The sequence below is a fragment of the Stegodyphus dumicola genome, chromosome X1 (assembly GCF_044657685.1).
Source record: "Stegodyphus dumicola isolate Sdum_Otavi_A_Nest chromosome X1, ASM4465768v1".
Lineage (NCBI taxonomy): Eukaryota > Metazoa > Arthropoda > Arachnida > Araneae > Eresidae > Stegodyphus > Stegodyphus dumicola.
The window spans coordinates 164,559,008-164,575,962 of NC_140780.1; the positions used below are offsets into that span (position 1 = coordinate 164,559,008).

Genomic DNA, 16,955 nt, shown 5'->3' on the forward strand with positions numbered 1-16,955 from the left:
CTGAAAGAGCGGCTGATTCTATCATCCATATTTTTAAAGCACAGTATATTTTATAGAAACATAAGATTTAGAATAATCATTTTTATAAAAGTCAAATTACGATATAAACGTACAACCTTCTAGAGACTGAATTAATGGAAGTTCAATGGTTATGTAGAAATGATCTGCAGCTACTTAATGGCTGAATACGTTAGTAGATTCTGTAGACAAGTAAGAATAATTATATAAACGACACCCAACATTCTGGATTCAATTAACAACGAGGATACGATGTTTATTAAATGAATTTAAGAAGTTTTAAAACATAGAAAATCAACTCATTTTTTATCCTAAAATGTATTTTTGTGCGTAGCGTATTTTCATTATATCCTTAAAATTCTAATTTAGAATGTAATTGTCAAGAACTGAATCCTAATCATCAGTAATATAATAAGTGATTATTACGGTTATTAATAAATTCTTATAAAGTAATTGCAAATATTTCAAAAAACTTTCTGCCTGAATGCAAATATTTTTCTGTGCAAATATTTTTTATTTTATATTAATCAAGATTGCACACGATATTATTCATTTGCACTTCAATTCTTACCGTCAGTTCTAGTAGAAGTTACAAATCAATTATAATTAATTAAGGATTGGATTATTTAATTATGGCAAAGCACACGAGGGCTATCTGCCTAAAGGGAGGGATGCCTTCATGGAGGACTTTCTAAGGAAAACTGGCTGTTATACACGTTACACATGGGGAAAACTACGAAAACACCCATGTGGCCACCCCGTTTGCGGGATTCGAACCTCGGACCGAAATACCAGTGTTCAGCGTCTTTACCGGTTGGCCGTTAGTGGGCTATTTTATTAAGGAATGACCATCTAAGTTTAGAAACAGCGTACCGTAATAGCAATTTAAATATTGGCGCCTTATCTTTTATGTTACTCCCGATTGGCAAGCTACAGAATTTTTAATGAGTATTCGGGTTTTGCTAGTAACTTCCCTTGGAAATCGCGCTTAAACTAGGTTAACTAGTTATTTGAACATAGAAAGAACATGGGAGCTATTTGATTAAGATGCTTTCATAGAGAACCTTTGTAAAGAGAACCTAGAAAACTACAACAACCGACCATGCTAGCTTGGGTTAGACTTCGCAACAAACAATTAGTATTTAACAATCTTCAAATGATAGGCAACTGGTGAGGCTCCAATTAAATCTCCAATTTAATATTTTATTTGTAAATATTTAAAATATTGTTGTATTCCTAGACACAAAAAGCAGAATTTAAGTTTTGTTAACTCGTTAGTAAACTACCAAGCCATAGTGCAAATGAATATTCAATTTCTTTTGCAATAATTGTATTCACTTAATATTCTTGGAATATGAGCTAAAGAAGGAACATTCTCGAAAGATTAAAGAAGTGTTTAAATCCAGTGATATTAGGTTTGTCTTACAAGCTCAGGATCAAAACGATTCTGCAATTGCCCAAGTAGTTGACTTGTAAATGGCTGTGAATTAAGCAGATGACGTGTTCAATCAGAAAACGTATTCCAAATGTTTTGTATTGCATGACAATGCATCTTTTCATTATTCAATAACCAGTCGGAGAACTGCTTGTGTTCCGAAAATAAGTATGTGTACTCTCGTCCTGCATGTTCTTCAAATTTGTCTTGTGTTTTTTTTTCTTTCCCAAAAACTAAAGTTGCCTCTCAAAGGAAAGATTTTTGACACTGAAGACACAAAAGAGTATGACATCTACTTTTAGAGGCATGTCAAAAACAGATCTCTACAAGCCTTCTCTTTCAGAACATGTTGTGCAGTCAGACAAAAAGTTGCATCAGCGTAAATTCTATAATCTATTTTTATTACACTCTGATTACTTTATTAACATACAGTGAATATATACTAAATCGTTTACTTCAGCTTAAGTAATTCGGAATTTTTGACGGAATTGTTGTTGGAACTAGGACTTAAGAAGATAAGTTAAATTAAATATTTCAATAACCCAATAAATTCAAGGTCGAAGTTTCAATATTTTATTTTCGGAGGGAGGGGAAATTCTTTCAGTTTTGGTCCATTATCCTAAGTATATTTGCTTCGATTCTTTATTTTTCCATGAAAGCCAAAAATTTACGCATGGTATACATATAACGCGTAGCTTCAAATTAAAATTTAATAATATACAGAGTGGTTATGATTAAAGTTCCACATTGAAACGGTCATAAAAGGAAAACTACTGGATTAAATGTTATCAAACTTGGTAATCGTGTAAAGGAGGTAATGGGAATTTATTTTCCGCAAAGAAAAGGAAGTTCGAAACCTCACCACCAGGGGGGGAAATGGCGCTGTATGCAATATTGTTAAACGAAATATGGGTCGGAATCTAACTTAACCTTTTGTTACACGGGTTTAATATGTTGTATACTCTTAAGAAACTTTGAAGTAGGTAAATTACCATTTAAAAGCGTTAAATTCGATAAAAGTCGAGTGCGCCATCCGTGTAAGTGAGAAATTCGTTCGTGAAAACCTTGATTTAGTGATTAGAAAATGTGAGATCGCAAATCACTTGCACAAGTGCGTACAATCTGGAAATCGTTTTCTTACAGATCGCTAATTTGTAATTTTTGAAGCCTGAAATCGGCCCTAAAACATGAAGATACTGATTCTAAACGCTTTCAATCGATTTGGGCCAAAGATATCCCTCACGTTATCTATCTAGTTCCATTGCGTTCTCCTATTGCAGACAGCTTATTTCATAACTGAACCATTTTTCTCTGAAGAGCAGTCGACAGCTGGACCACTGTGATTGCAGCTCACTTAGAGTCAAGGTTAAAATGTTTTGTGATACATGAACTGCAGTAACGTGCCATTTTAGATACTACGATTTTTATGCAGGGCTGGGCCCCACCTCACATGTGTTGCACATGTGTACTTAGGCAACATTTCACGAATGAACGTCTTATATCCCGACACTTTCCCTCTTTCCACCAGACCTCAACCTCTGTGACTTTTGGCTATGGAGTTATCTCTAAAGCACTCTTTATGGTGGGTGATAATCTAAACAATTTGGCAGAAATGAACAATGTGATACACTGACATGTCCGTAACATTCCTCTTGATATGCTAAGAGCTGCTGTTGAGAATGCAGTAACAGGATTTAACTTGCTTTCGGAAAATGCTGGACGCTACATTGAACATGCTTTGTAACACGTTTCGGAAACTATTAAACACATTTTAAACAGATGTTTTCATGTCTTATTTCATTTAACAATATTGCATACAGTGCCATTTTCCCCCTGGTGGTGAGTTTTTGAACTCTTTTTTTTTTCCCGCGGAAAATAAATTCTCATAACCTCCTTTACATGATTCCCAAGTTTGATAAGATTTGCTCCAGTAGTTTTCCTTTTATGGCCACTTCAAATTGAAACTTTAATTATAAACGTGTAAAAAACCCATGTAAATTAAACTTTAAAAGTTTGGCAGTTTGGTTCAAGTCCCAGCTTTAAAAATGTATATATAAATATAATCTTTTATATTAATCCTCTTAGAAAGAATGTTTTAAGAAGCTAATTTTTCTCTCGGGTTATAGATTGTATAAAAAAACATGATCTTTAATATGATTTAGATTGTTTCAGCCGATATAAGAATCGGGTTACTCTGTGGTACAGAATAAACCCTGCTGGACTGTTTTATTTCTTTGTCATTTAGCAAAAATCTTTTAATTAAAATATTTATCCTTTGGACTTCGCTTTAAACTTTATTTATAGTTAAAATGACTAGAAAATGAGAAGGTGTCTTCAGCTGAAACGCAATTCATGTAATTGATATATTAAAAAATTGACAAGAATGCAGAATTTATGAAAGTTTAGCAAAGGAAAAATCTTAATTTTCTTGTGTGAGCACTGAAAATAACTGTAGAAGGAAAGAAGAAAATCAGGGAGAAAAGTAAGCAAAAATTTGCAGGGAAATTTGGCTGTCCGACATACCAAGATGTTTAAAAAAGTTGGACGCTTTTGAATATACTTTCAGGATACTTCAAAGAATTTAGGTGTTCAAAGAAAAACTACTTGGACATGTACACCAGCAAATACCATCAATTGAGCTTGTGGTTAACAGAAAAGACAAAAACGATATCATTGCAGATTAAAGTGAAGAGCGACTGATTTTAGACTATATGGTTGTATAAATTTAAATTACGTTATAGAACATCATATCGTATCATAAATGGAGAATCCCATGATTTTCTCATTCGAATTATTTGAAGATTCAGGAGTTTATCCAGTGATGTATGTGGATGTCACCTAAAGATGTTCTCTTTTTCCTCCTGATGAAACAGCGGCTGAGCGGTAAAGTCGCTGAACGCTGGTAGTTCTGTCCGAGGTCCGAATCCCGCGAACAGGCTAGCTGTATGGGCATTTTCGTGGTTTTCCCCATGTGTAATGTTTATACGAGCCAGTTTCCCTTAGAAAGTCCTCCACGAAAGCATTCCTACCCTTAAGCAGATAGCCCTAGTGTGCTTTGCCATAATTAAATAAACCAAAACCTCTTGATGAAACCAGTCTTTCTTTTCATCTCATACCTTCAAAATGGTTAGCCTCTAAAGACTGATAAAGGGTCTGACCAAATATTGATGAAATGGATTGAACTGGATTATTAAGTTACGTCAAAGCAGGGCTATCTGCCTAAAAGGAAGGATGCCTTTGTGAAGACCTTTCTAAGGGAAACCAGCTGGCATACACGGTACACATGAGAAAATCCCCGAAAATGCCCATGCAACCAGCCCATTTACTGGAATTCGAACCCTGGAGTGAACTACCAGTGTTCAGCGAATTTACAGCTCGGCCGTTTGTGGGCCTTTATGAAATGGAAGGCGATAACTTTATTTAAAATGATTGTCAGAAATATCAAGATATTTCGAAAAGTTGGATGCTTTTTAATATACTTCCGGAATGCCTAAAGAAAAGAGCAAGAATAAAGTAGAATGCTTGAAGAAAAAGAGAAGAAAAAATAAATTTTTGGGTAAAATTTAGTATTTGTATTTTTTTAAATTTAAAACTTTTTAATCTTATGATATTTGATTCTTATGATTTCAAAAATAAAATATTTGACTAAAATATGAATAACATTTAAGAAACCAAATGTAGGATAAAGTTGTGTAAAGCAATGGGCACAATGATAAAACTGTTTAAAGCAGTGTATGCAAGTCATCCTAAGTTAAAATGTCGGTTATACATCTCTCTTATTTATATATATCTTTTCTGAACGGAACATTGAAAGGCATGTTAACTGTGCTTTACTGTATTTTCTCTTTTAATATATGCAGTTTTCAAACGCATCGTAGTCTGGGTTACAAAGTATTCCTCCGAAAGAAACGCAATTCAAATAAATAAAATTAAATTCTGGAAAATTTATATTAATAAATATATTTAAAATGCTCAGTTCGAAGGAATAAATAGAAAATTTTAAAGCAATTATCTGAAGGGACAATGCAACACAAACAATTAAAAAAAATTATAAAAATTTAAAAATTACCTAAAATAATAACTATGACATAAAATATATATAAAGAAAACTATTTGAAAAAAAATAAACGCTGCACCTTTATAGGTAAATAGAAATTTTTAAAACAGTTATTCGAAAAATACCATGCACTTAAACAATTCAAATGAAATTCGAAAAAGAAAAAATTACTTAAAATAATAAGTTATAATTAAAAATATAATATAAAGAATATTATTTGGAAAAAAGGAACGATGGTGACTTTTTTCCCTCTCACGGGAAAGGAAACTAGGTTGCCATATATTAAGAAGTTCGCCAAGTGAACTATTCTTGGCGCAAACTGACAAAAAAGTGCCAACATAAATTTGTGAATTTCTCCGTAAATTTCGCTCCAAATTTTACAAAATTTCATATTCAGGCGTAATTTGAGTCGTAGAATCGAAATATGTAAAAAAATTGGTATGTTATTTCAGAAAAAGTCCGATTTTGTGTCAAAATACCTATGTTAGAATAGTGCTATATATAAATCTAATATATATCCTAAGTCGCGCTTTCGAGACATGAAGAACGCAATTTGAATTTTGTCAATTGGCCCAGTAGATCGGGAGATATAGGACTGCCCCCCCCCTTTTTTTTTTTTTTTTTTTTTTTTGAGCAGTGTACATCTAACTAAATATATTAATATTACTAGTAGTTTACATAAACATTACGGATGTACTAAATACCTGCAGGATAATTTTATAAAATCAAGGTAGTTCACTTTACCTTTCAGCCAGAAAGTATCTCTACATTATAAATATGAAGCGTTCTATTGCAACTTACTTCAGTCTTATACAGCTCATCCATAATATTTCTAATAACCTCATCAATTCCTTGTTGCTTTTGTTCAGGTGTTTCACTCATAAAATGAAGGCACATTTGTTCAATGTTTTTCAGTTTCTGGAAATAGAAATCCCGCTCTTCTTCGACTGTTTCAAGTGACAGCTTCATTTGTGCTACCTAAGTAATTATACAGTTTAAATGCAATAATCCATTCTTATGATTCCTTGAATAAAAAAAGTTCATTTAAAAATTAATAAACTTTAATTATACATAATATGTCTGATCATTTGAAGATTTATTTGTGAAGTTACTTTCCTAATTCCTACAAGTTCACCATAAGCTAGAAATAGTTTTAGCAATATATACTGTATTTTACAGTTTATCATATGCCTTATTTAACAGGGGGGATTTATTACATGGAAAAACACAAATTTTATTTTGTAAACAGCATGGTATTTATTTCCAAAATATAATACTGTTTATCTCATATAATACTGTTTATCTCTCTAATGCCAACTCTTTTACTTGAGTTTTACTATTAAAACACTGCAGATTATTTACTGAACATGATGTTAAGAATACAGAGATGGTTAAAATGAGAGAGAATATTTGCAAATAATAATGTAAATAAATACAGACACCAGTCACTAATGACTTTTAGATCAATGATTCCTGACTTGTGGTACAAGTATCCTCGGAGATGCAGCAGACTCACCAGAGATCACTACTTGTTGAAACTTTATTGTGACTAATTATGACCATAACTGTACAAGCACGTCATCCGTATAAATATTACTGTTAGTTCACACCTGTGCACTCTGATCTTTATAATATTTTTATTTATTTTTCTTCTTATTTTATAATGATATATATATATATGATGTAAGAAATTGATGTGTGGGTAAATATAATTTCTTTAACTATACATTTCTGCACTAATGGAGATTATGTTTGCTGGATAACTATTTGGAAAGTTATGTTTACCTAGACACATCACACTGAAAAATGTATTCTTCAAACATATAAAATGAACAAAGTACTGAGAGGAAAATAAAACAAGGATTTTCTAATATAAGGCATAAGAAGTTTCCCATGTCCTAGTACATCATGCGTGGAGATTATAAAATAATAGTATGAATAAAAAAAGTATTTCAGGTGAGAAACAAGAAGTCATCTCTTAACAATGTGCTTTGCTAAATATTGACAACACAGCATCATATTAAGGAATATAAAGCATTTGTTTGATGACCATTATTAGAAGCCGCCAAACAAAATCAGTTTTTTTATAGCAAAATAGTCAGCAAAATTATAGGGTTGCCACTCAAACAGAACGAAATTCCTTGACCTCCAGTTATGTTTTAAGAAAATCACAATCTAGCCACTTAGTGCACATTGGCTGTGCTGAGGGTAAATTAATTATGGCACAACTTTAAAACACAACACTGCACAATATTTGCATACTAAACCACCATTTTCTTCAGCAATCAATTGTATCACAAAATTAGTTAAGTCTAAATAATTTCCCTTTTTAAATCACATGAAAAGAGTAAATCATACAAGGAGTGATTGTTAGTGTATCTGAAATTTTGTCATATTAAAAGAAAGGGATTTATAGTAAAATGTCAGCACAAATATAATTAGTTAAAAGAATAACTTAAAACTAATTTTGCATGCATAAAAACATACATTTACAAAAGAAGTGAAATGCTTACAATACATTTCATCTACTGGTAATGAACGAAATCAGAAATGAAATTTGATTTTTTCAGTGCAATGCATAAACTTTTAAATACTGAATTTTTTCAATTATGTCATAATTATGTAAAAATTATGACATGAATGACAGCTTTATTGTTTTATAATGTATTGCAAATAAATTCTGGAATGAAAGTTATTGTTTACAAAATGGCAATGAAGCAGCAGTTATAGCTATCATATTAAATAACATATAATTGCCAAACAATCATCCCTGTAATATTAGGATGAGGTTAAAAAAAGTGCTTTTTTTTTAAGTCGAGAGACTTTTGATGAAAATTTTTTAATATAAGCATATACAATACAAATTAAATGTAACTTTTTATTGGAACTGAATATTCAAAAAAAGACATTTAAAATATTTAAACAAAACATTAATAAAAAATTACAGTAAATAATTAACACAAAACTAGATCTGTAGTTTTAGTTCTGAAATTTTCGAGTCAACTGAAGAAACATCTCTGCTCAACCTTTAAAAAGATATATCATACAAGCAAGAATTATTAAATTATCTTCTTCCAATGTGTTATCTTCTCTCAAAATGTTACATAATGAAATTTCTAAAAAATAATGTAATCCTTACTACATATCTAAAGGCAAATAATGAAAGCAATATTTAGTTAGTCATAGAAGTTCAGAATACAAAATAAGTTTCAATTTAATATACTGTGAAACCTCATGTGAAAAATTTCTGGTTAATTTTTGGATTATGGTAACTTGGCGATTTTTTGGTGAAAATTTGGCGACCAACCCTGCTACAGCAACCTGCTAGTTTTTGTTTGGACGCCATTTTGTTTTCACGAAGTAAAGGCATTTTTTTTTTTTTACTCAACATTTCCAACATTTTTTCCCAACAATCTGCTAGCCGAATTACGCTTATGCTAGAACTTTTATGGAACAAAAGTGCTTAATCATGACGAAGATAAGGTGCGAAATTGGGACAAAGTGCAGAATCGCCCACTGCTTGCCGCGTTTTTAAGAATTGCACATACACGGTATCATCCATGTACTTGTCTACCTATTTTCACTTAAACAAACATCCCCAAATTGCACAAAAATGGCATTGCGCACACTCTTGACTATATCCATGTACACTGCTAAAGTCCTAGCTAGTAACCTTTATCGCCTTACCAAAATGTCGCCAAACTACCTGTTACCATATTCCAAAGATTAGCCAAATTTCTAATTTAAAAAAAATAATTCCATGCATACATAATATTTTAAAACACATTTTATAACTTGACTTACTGTAAAATTTGGCAACGTTCGAATACTACTCAAACCCTGAGAGGAATATCAACGGGGGCGGAACTGGGGAACATTTTATTATTATAAAATACACATTTTATAACTTGACTTACTGTAAAATTTGGCAATGTTCGAATACTACTCAAACCCTGAGAGGAATATCAACGGGGGCGGAACTGGGGAACATTTTATTATTATAAAAGAATTCAATCAATTTAGACCTCATGCCAAAGTATATGCAGCTCTAAAGCATTTTTCACATCCCATACTGGTAGTTTAAAAAACTGCCAAAAATATTTTCAAATGCTTCATCTCTTAATGTTCCTTATGTATACATAGCAAACCTTGTCAGTAGTCAACGCGCGAACGACATTTTTACAACTTTGAAAATCTGCGCGTAGCGTATGTTGTAATTAACCATTCATTAATTTTAAATTAATAATTAATTGTAATCAATTTTATTACATTTAAAATCCATATACATATAAAACTGAATAATTAAAAATATACCTTGTAAATTATATGCACATTTAATTAGAAATTTTCTTTTAACTCCTCAAGCATTCACTAATAAAAAGTACTTCAAATCACTACTAATCATAGAAAAAATCAGAAGCTATAAATCATATCTTTATTCTGGATATGATTTCTACAGGGAAATAAAATTTAAATAACCAAGAATGATACATATAAGTATTAAACAAAATACGCATAATTTATGAATGCAAAGATTTATATGTAGCATGCTTAGCAAGCTTAAGTTCTGACTTTGAGAATGTTTTTTTATAACACAGTTCTTCATTTGCCTGCATATTTATTTTTTCAATCAAAACTGCTTCAAGAATTTTAAGACCTAAATTTGGTCGAAATTCCATCTGATTTTTTTTTAACAATAGAAAAAATTCTTTCGCAAGCTGCATTTGAATGAGGTATTATTAAGACAGCATGCATTACAGAAGGCAATACTTTGTATTTAATACACCCATTCATATTTTTTAATTTGGCAATTTCTCCCCATGCTATATCAATATGCAAATCTACAATTTCTTTCAAATCATCTACTTGATACATGGAAAATTCAATTTCTACTTGATTAAGACATTTTTCATCAATAATGGATGGAAAAGTATTCATCAAGTAAAGAACAGATGAAAATGAGACTTCAGTTCTCAAATTGATGTCAGCAACTTCAGCATGTTTTAGAAATGGATCACTCAGTGGAAATTTATCAATTATATATGAACATGCAGTTACAAAAAAAGCTCGCACAGAATTGAAAAATGATTTCACTTCACTTTCATTCAACTTGGCATTTTTTAAATATAGTCTTGTTTCCGCACCAATCACTAAATTTTCATTTTCTTTTTGTTTACTATACTTCTGAAATGGAATAGACGTTAGAGTAACATCTTCATTTTCTTTAGAAATTACTGATGGTTTTACGAATCTAACAAATAAATTCATTAAAAGTTCAAAAAGTTCTCTTCTCAATTTATGTATATAAGGAGCTTGTTGTTGTAAATTAATATTTACTGTTATAAACAAAGGCAAAGTATTTTTCAAAAATAACAAGTACAATTTGGTGGTCGGTGACTGTAAAATTTTTTTAATGTTTTGCAATCTCTTTCCTTCATTCTCACTGTTATCTGGTTTATCTCCAAAAAAATTTATCACAGCATCCCACTGTTCCAAAATCCTTGTTATAGATTCTAAAAGAGACAACCATCTCGTACTGCAATATTTCAAAATTTTATGAGATTTTGCATTCTGTCCCAAAATTTGTTGAGCAACTTTGAAGCTATGCTTCTGTTTCGAACTTTTCTCCAAGTAAAAATATATATCTATTATCAACATTTCAATTTCTGAGCCAATTAATTTTTCAGTAGCTTTTTTTGCAGCTATATGCAAGAGGTGGCACGGACAACCTCGGGTGATTATACTTGGTTGATGCATTTTGAAAAATGATGCTACACCTTTAAACTTTCCAATCATATTACTAGCATTATCTGAAGAAAATGATAAGCAATTTTTCCATTCTAAACCTTTGTTTTTAAAGTTTTCATTTATACAATTAAAAATACCTTCTCCTGTATTATTCGTGCATTCTAAAATAGAAATCAATGAAGTAATTATCACTCCCTTTTCTTTACTGTAGTATGTTATAACCAATGGGTACAGTTTGTTATCATTGTTATCATTACTTCCATCAGTACTTAGAGAAAATGATGTACTGCACACTGATTTTATAATATCAGCAACAGTATTTTCTGCAAGCGTTTTCACAATAGCAGCAGTTTTGGTATGACTGCAGCTAAATTTTTTTGCTATGGCAGAATCCGGATACATTGCTTTAAAAAGCTCTTTGGAATGATCCGAAACAGAAAGCGGTAGATTATGTTCAATTAAAAAACGAACAAAATAGCATTCGGCTTTTATAGGATCTGTTTCATCATCTTTTATTAAGAAATTTGTTATTTCTTTAGATTTTACGGTGCCAAGTTCTATATGCTTTTGAGAAAACACATGCCATTTACAGTCATCTTTTTCGCCATGAGCAACTGAGAAGTCTTTGTTGCATACACTGCAGTGTGCGTGATTCACAGAAATTTCGGACGCTTTAATGCATGGAAATTCTGAAGAATATGAATCTTTAAACTTCTGCTTTGATAATTTTAGCTTCTTCGTTCGAGGCAGCATTATGATTAAAAATCTTTCACCTGATTCACAGTTCACAAGACACACGATAAGCTCTCGCCGTAAACTACACAATGCAGCCGAATGCAGCCTAAACACGCATCAGCGAGGAACCTGGGAGACAGACAATTGGGTGGAACTATTGATAAGTCGTTAACGGTTGGAGTTACTGATCTACGATTGGCTAATTCTTCAAAACTAGGAACGCACTCAACACGTGATATATGATAACACGAGTATTCAGCCAATCATCGGATGAATTAGTTGGTTCCGTTTTGTGTACTGGTTCTCCTGCTCTTGTTTCTGTAAAATCCGTAGTTTTTTCCATACTTTTCGTAGCTCGTAGTTTTTCATGAATTTCTGTAGAAACTACGGAGAATCCGTAGTAGTTGGAGTCTATGTGTATACCATTATCCCGAAAATGAAATAACGGTGTAATTTTCTATTTAATAACACTTCTGGCAGTTTCAACAGATATTTGTCTACCTGCATTTACCAGTAGTGGCGAGAATAATTATTCAAAAATTGAAGGAGAAGATTTCCTGAGTAAAAGGTAGTCACATCTAAAGTTTTAATGATATTCTTTTCTTAGTGTTTTTTTTTTATTGAGTTTGCGAGTGGCAACATATGTAATTTTACCTTTTGTTTACTTTGTGAAAATTAAAGATTTGAATTCCTTTTACTCTCAAAAGATTGTTTTTCTTTAGATTAAATACATTAAATGTTCACTTTCGTGAATTACATGAATGCTGGTAGCATACTTTATTCCCTGTGTTAACAAAATTTTTATAGGAGCCTTGGCAGGGTGAGTAATTCAAAATCCAAAGAATTGCAAAGGTATTAGAGATCGAATGCCTTTTTGAAGGCTCATATGGCTCAGTGATCTGCTTTTACTAAAGCTATCTGTAAATAAGGAAAACTTGAGTATTGAACATGATGTAGATATTTGTGTACTTGAAATTGAATTAAATGTTTTTATTTTGAAAGAACATTTGGAGCACACTCACCAAGATATTTTGGCTGTACTAACAGAAAGTGAATTTGAAAAAGAGTATGAAACTGTCGAAGAGTTTCATGAAAAGTGTTTAAAAATTGAAAAGCTATGATCTATATTTTGAAGTTTTATGTTTTTGAAGAACCATGCTCTAAATGATTCTGTAAAGAACTGTGCTCTGTTAAATGAAGTTCTGTATTCTCAGAGATGAACTACTTTGCATTCTCTGAAGTTCTGAGTTCTACAGACAACTATGTTCTGCATCTTGGAGTTCTATGAATATGCTTCTATTCCCCAATGTTCAACACTATATAAAGAATTATGTTCCATTTCCTGAAATTTTATGCCTTATTCCCAGAAATTCTGTGCTCTGGGTTCTACGAAGAACTATTTCTTTTCTGGGTCATGTTCAATTGCTTTTATCTTACATTAAAGGGCAGAATTTCAGCAGCCTTTGAAAACCATGTGAGAAATGGAGGAACTGACATCAATGAAGAAAGTCCTGGTGGGAAGACTTACCTACCTAATATGAAGAAGCTTTACCTTTTATTTATGCTGTGAAAATTAGATTGGAATTCCTTTTGCTGTAAAGAGATAATTTTTCTTGGGATTAAATACATTAAATGTTCACTTTTCCAAATCACATAAATGCTCTTAGCATATTTTATTCCCTATGTTAACAAGTAGAAATGTTTTACTCAGGAAATCAAACAAATTCACATTTCCTAAAACGAATTTAAAATAGAATTTCCAAAACTGAATCTATCTTAAGAAAACTTCAAAAATTTCATCAATACCTCTCAAAATGTAGGAAACTTTACAGCTGGAAAGAGGAATAATAGCTTCTTTGTAATGTTACACATATCTAAAAACAAGTTTCCACCCAAAATCTATATGCGAGTGTAAAAAAAAAACTGATACACTAGCCTAACATTTTGTAGGTTCTTCGCAGAGGCTTAAACCTGCAGAAACATGGACTTCTTGGATATAAGGGAATATTTTATAGGAAATATTTTCTACACAGCATCAAAATACCACATTTGCTACACAACAGTCCATAATTTTTTTTATTCACAGTACACGATTTCTCTATTACCCACCACACTACATAGCATCTCAGATGTTTCTTTAACTTAGAGATTTGGTAACATAGGTGCTTATGACAAGACTCTAAACTCACATTAATGTTCCTCTAACCATAACATAGCATCTACAGATTTGTATGGCAGTACATTGTTCTGTTTGAACTGCTCAGATCCATCAAAATGAACAGTATGAAGGGATGTAAATCAGAAAGGGTACATATATAAGATATTTCTCTTGGAATCACTTGTAAAAGGGTCAGGGGTCCCATCAAAAACCAAAGAAAACTCCATACCATTATGAAGCCACCACATCCTGTATAATCCCATTTTGATGCAAAATCCAAGGAATCATAGGGCATGCCTACACATACATATACTTCTATCCCCCCTCCGCATAACTAGAACCATTATTGGCTAGGTCACATTACTCATTGTCAGTCACTGGCATCCCACTTGCTGAGCCAAAGTTGCAGAATTCATGAGCATTCATCAGCAGTTTTCTGGATATTGGCTTCAAAATCCTGTATGATGGAAAGAACAGTTCACAGCCTTCCTGTCAATGCTTATTGAGACTAAAACTGGAATTAAAATGTTAATTGAGTTGGTGCTCTACACTTACTATGAGAATCTTTTATTGCTTGTAGCAACTCTTGCTGCAAATTTGCTGGCAACTTTTGTTGGCATTCTCAGTCATGGTACATTCTTGATACGATCATAAGTGAAAATCTAAACTTTGCCTTAACTTCCAACATTTTACGATCCATCTCATGAGCCCAAACTCTTTAACCATGTGAAAAGACAGTCATGAAAATATGTCATTCTCAGAGTGGAAGCAGAAACTTCCACAGACCATCACTGCTTTATATACATACTAGTGGATATAATCTTATAATCTGTGAAGTGCATGAGTAACATTACTACACAGTCTTCATAGGCTCACCGGTACCTTCCATTTTCTACACTCTAGTATATATACTCAAACAGCACATGAGAAAAGGAAATGCTTAGATATTTACCTGAGTTGTAAGTTCTTCAACATTGCTTGAAGACCCAGGCACGGCTTTTGTTTTTGTTGTTGGTCCCCGCTCTAAAAATGTAAATAATTCAATCTAATTATTAATTAACCTTGGAATAAATTGAATAATGATTTTCTTATTTAAAACTGATAAGAAAAAGAATATGCAGTTACACAACCAACACATTACAACATGAATAACTGGTCAAATTTAAATCAAAAATACTCATAAAGCTATACAAAATCATATTCTGAATACTATTAGTATCAGCAATAACAGAACTGGTAATGGACTTGAATAGTTTCATATCACAGATAAATTAATTTTAAAAAATACTTAAAAGTCAAAACTAGAAAATGAGACTAGCTATAAAGTAATAATAGGATAAACAAGTCTTTCTCCACATAACTTAAGATGATTATGATGTACCACATGAAAGTTTGATCAAATCTTGAAGATGAGAAACATCAATTAAAGAATAAAATTACATAGATTAATATAAAATGATAAAAGTTATAAAACTTGCTAAAACCATAATACATAAATGAATTTAAATTGATTAAAATGCATTAAAAATCTACAAAAACATTACATGCACATGTGCTAAAACCATTTTAAAACTATTTTAATCGGCCTGTAAAAATTAACACTCTTTAAAAAGGTCAAGATTTCAATGGGAACATTAACTTCACAAAATCATAAACTAGAAACAGGACACTCAATTGAAATATGGACAATAAAAACAGTGGTATTATGATTCATATAGATTGATGCACTTTTTCCTTTTAAAGGAGCAACAAACTAAAAAATTTATCTTTACAGTTTCCTGTCCACTCCCAGCATATCACTGTGAATTTAAATTCTGTCTGCTTGTTGAACACATTTAGCTCAGAGCTGCCAACATATATTTTCTGTTTAATACCAATTTGGATGTCTGAATAAGGGAAAACATGTTTGACAATTCAACAGTGAATTCCGATTGAAAGCATGCCAGTTCATTACTTTTTATTCCTACATGTTTAAGAATCCAAAGTTAAAGACTATGATAACCATATCTCTCAACATTATCACCAAGGTTTAATAATTCCAAAATAACAGAAGTAAACTGGCGAGTATCTGGATGTCAAGTATTACTTTGGTAATAATAAACCAGATCCAGACTACAGAACTTTGTGAATTTTTCTTCAAATCAAAATGCATAAACAAAGTTACCTGGCAAAATTTTTCAAGCTAATAGAAATTCCAAGAAACTTCAGATGTTTGCCAAATTATGTTCAAATGTTCAACTTCAAGGCAATAAATTCATTATTCAGCCTGTTGACCAGTTTCATACACAGATTTTGAAAGTGATTAAACCCGATTATTACTAAATTTATGACTTATGCAAAATATGTTACCTTCAGTCCTTTAATTCAAATCCTTAATACTTTTAGTGAAAATTAAAAATTTTTTTGCTCCCAATCATGCACAAATGTGTGGTGGCGGTATTATTTTCTAATAGCTAATAACACATATTTGCAATTAACCTATTTAACAGCTAAAAGTTATATCCAAATTTGTTATCAATACCTACAAAATCTTCCAATGCATTTGGAATTTTGCAGTACTTCAAGTCAATGAATAAATATATAAACAGCAAGGATGATTTTCTGTATGAGCTCCAATGTTCTCTATCTTGACATAAATTTACATGCAGCACATGGGAAATTCTGTTTTCAGTGACTAGCCTAATAAACCTGTTCAGAGAGACATATGAAATAGGCCTTTCAGTTCATCTCTGAAAACTATTTTTTATATCGGTTTCATTAGACACCAAGAACTTCCTAGTTCTACAACACATATAACATGCTAG

At 31.7% G+C, this 16,955-nt stretch overlaps 1 protein-coding gene across 2 annotated transcripts in view; it reads right to left on the bottom strand.

The window, feature by feature from the left end:
• Window positions 1-16,955, bottom strand: part of LOC118190046 (microtubule-associated protein RP/EB family member 1-like) — a 62,443-nt gene that overhangs the window by 5,089 nt on the left and 40,399 nt on the right. For both annotated transcript variants that reach the window (XM_085808563.1, XM_035360735.2), the window contains 2 exons: window positions 15,104-15,174; window positions 6,312-6,488 (listed from right to left, as the gene is read on the bottom strand). In XM_085808563.1, coding sequence (XP_085664689.1) covers window positions 6,312-6,488; window positions 15,104-15,174 — 248 coding nt within the window. The remainder of the gene's footprint in view (window positions 1-6,311; window positions 6,489-15,103; window positions 15,175-16,955) is intronic.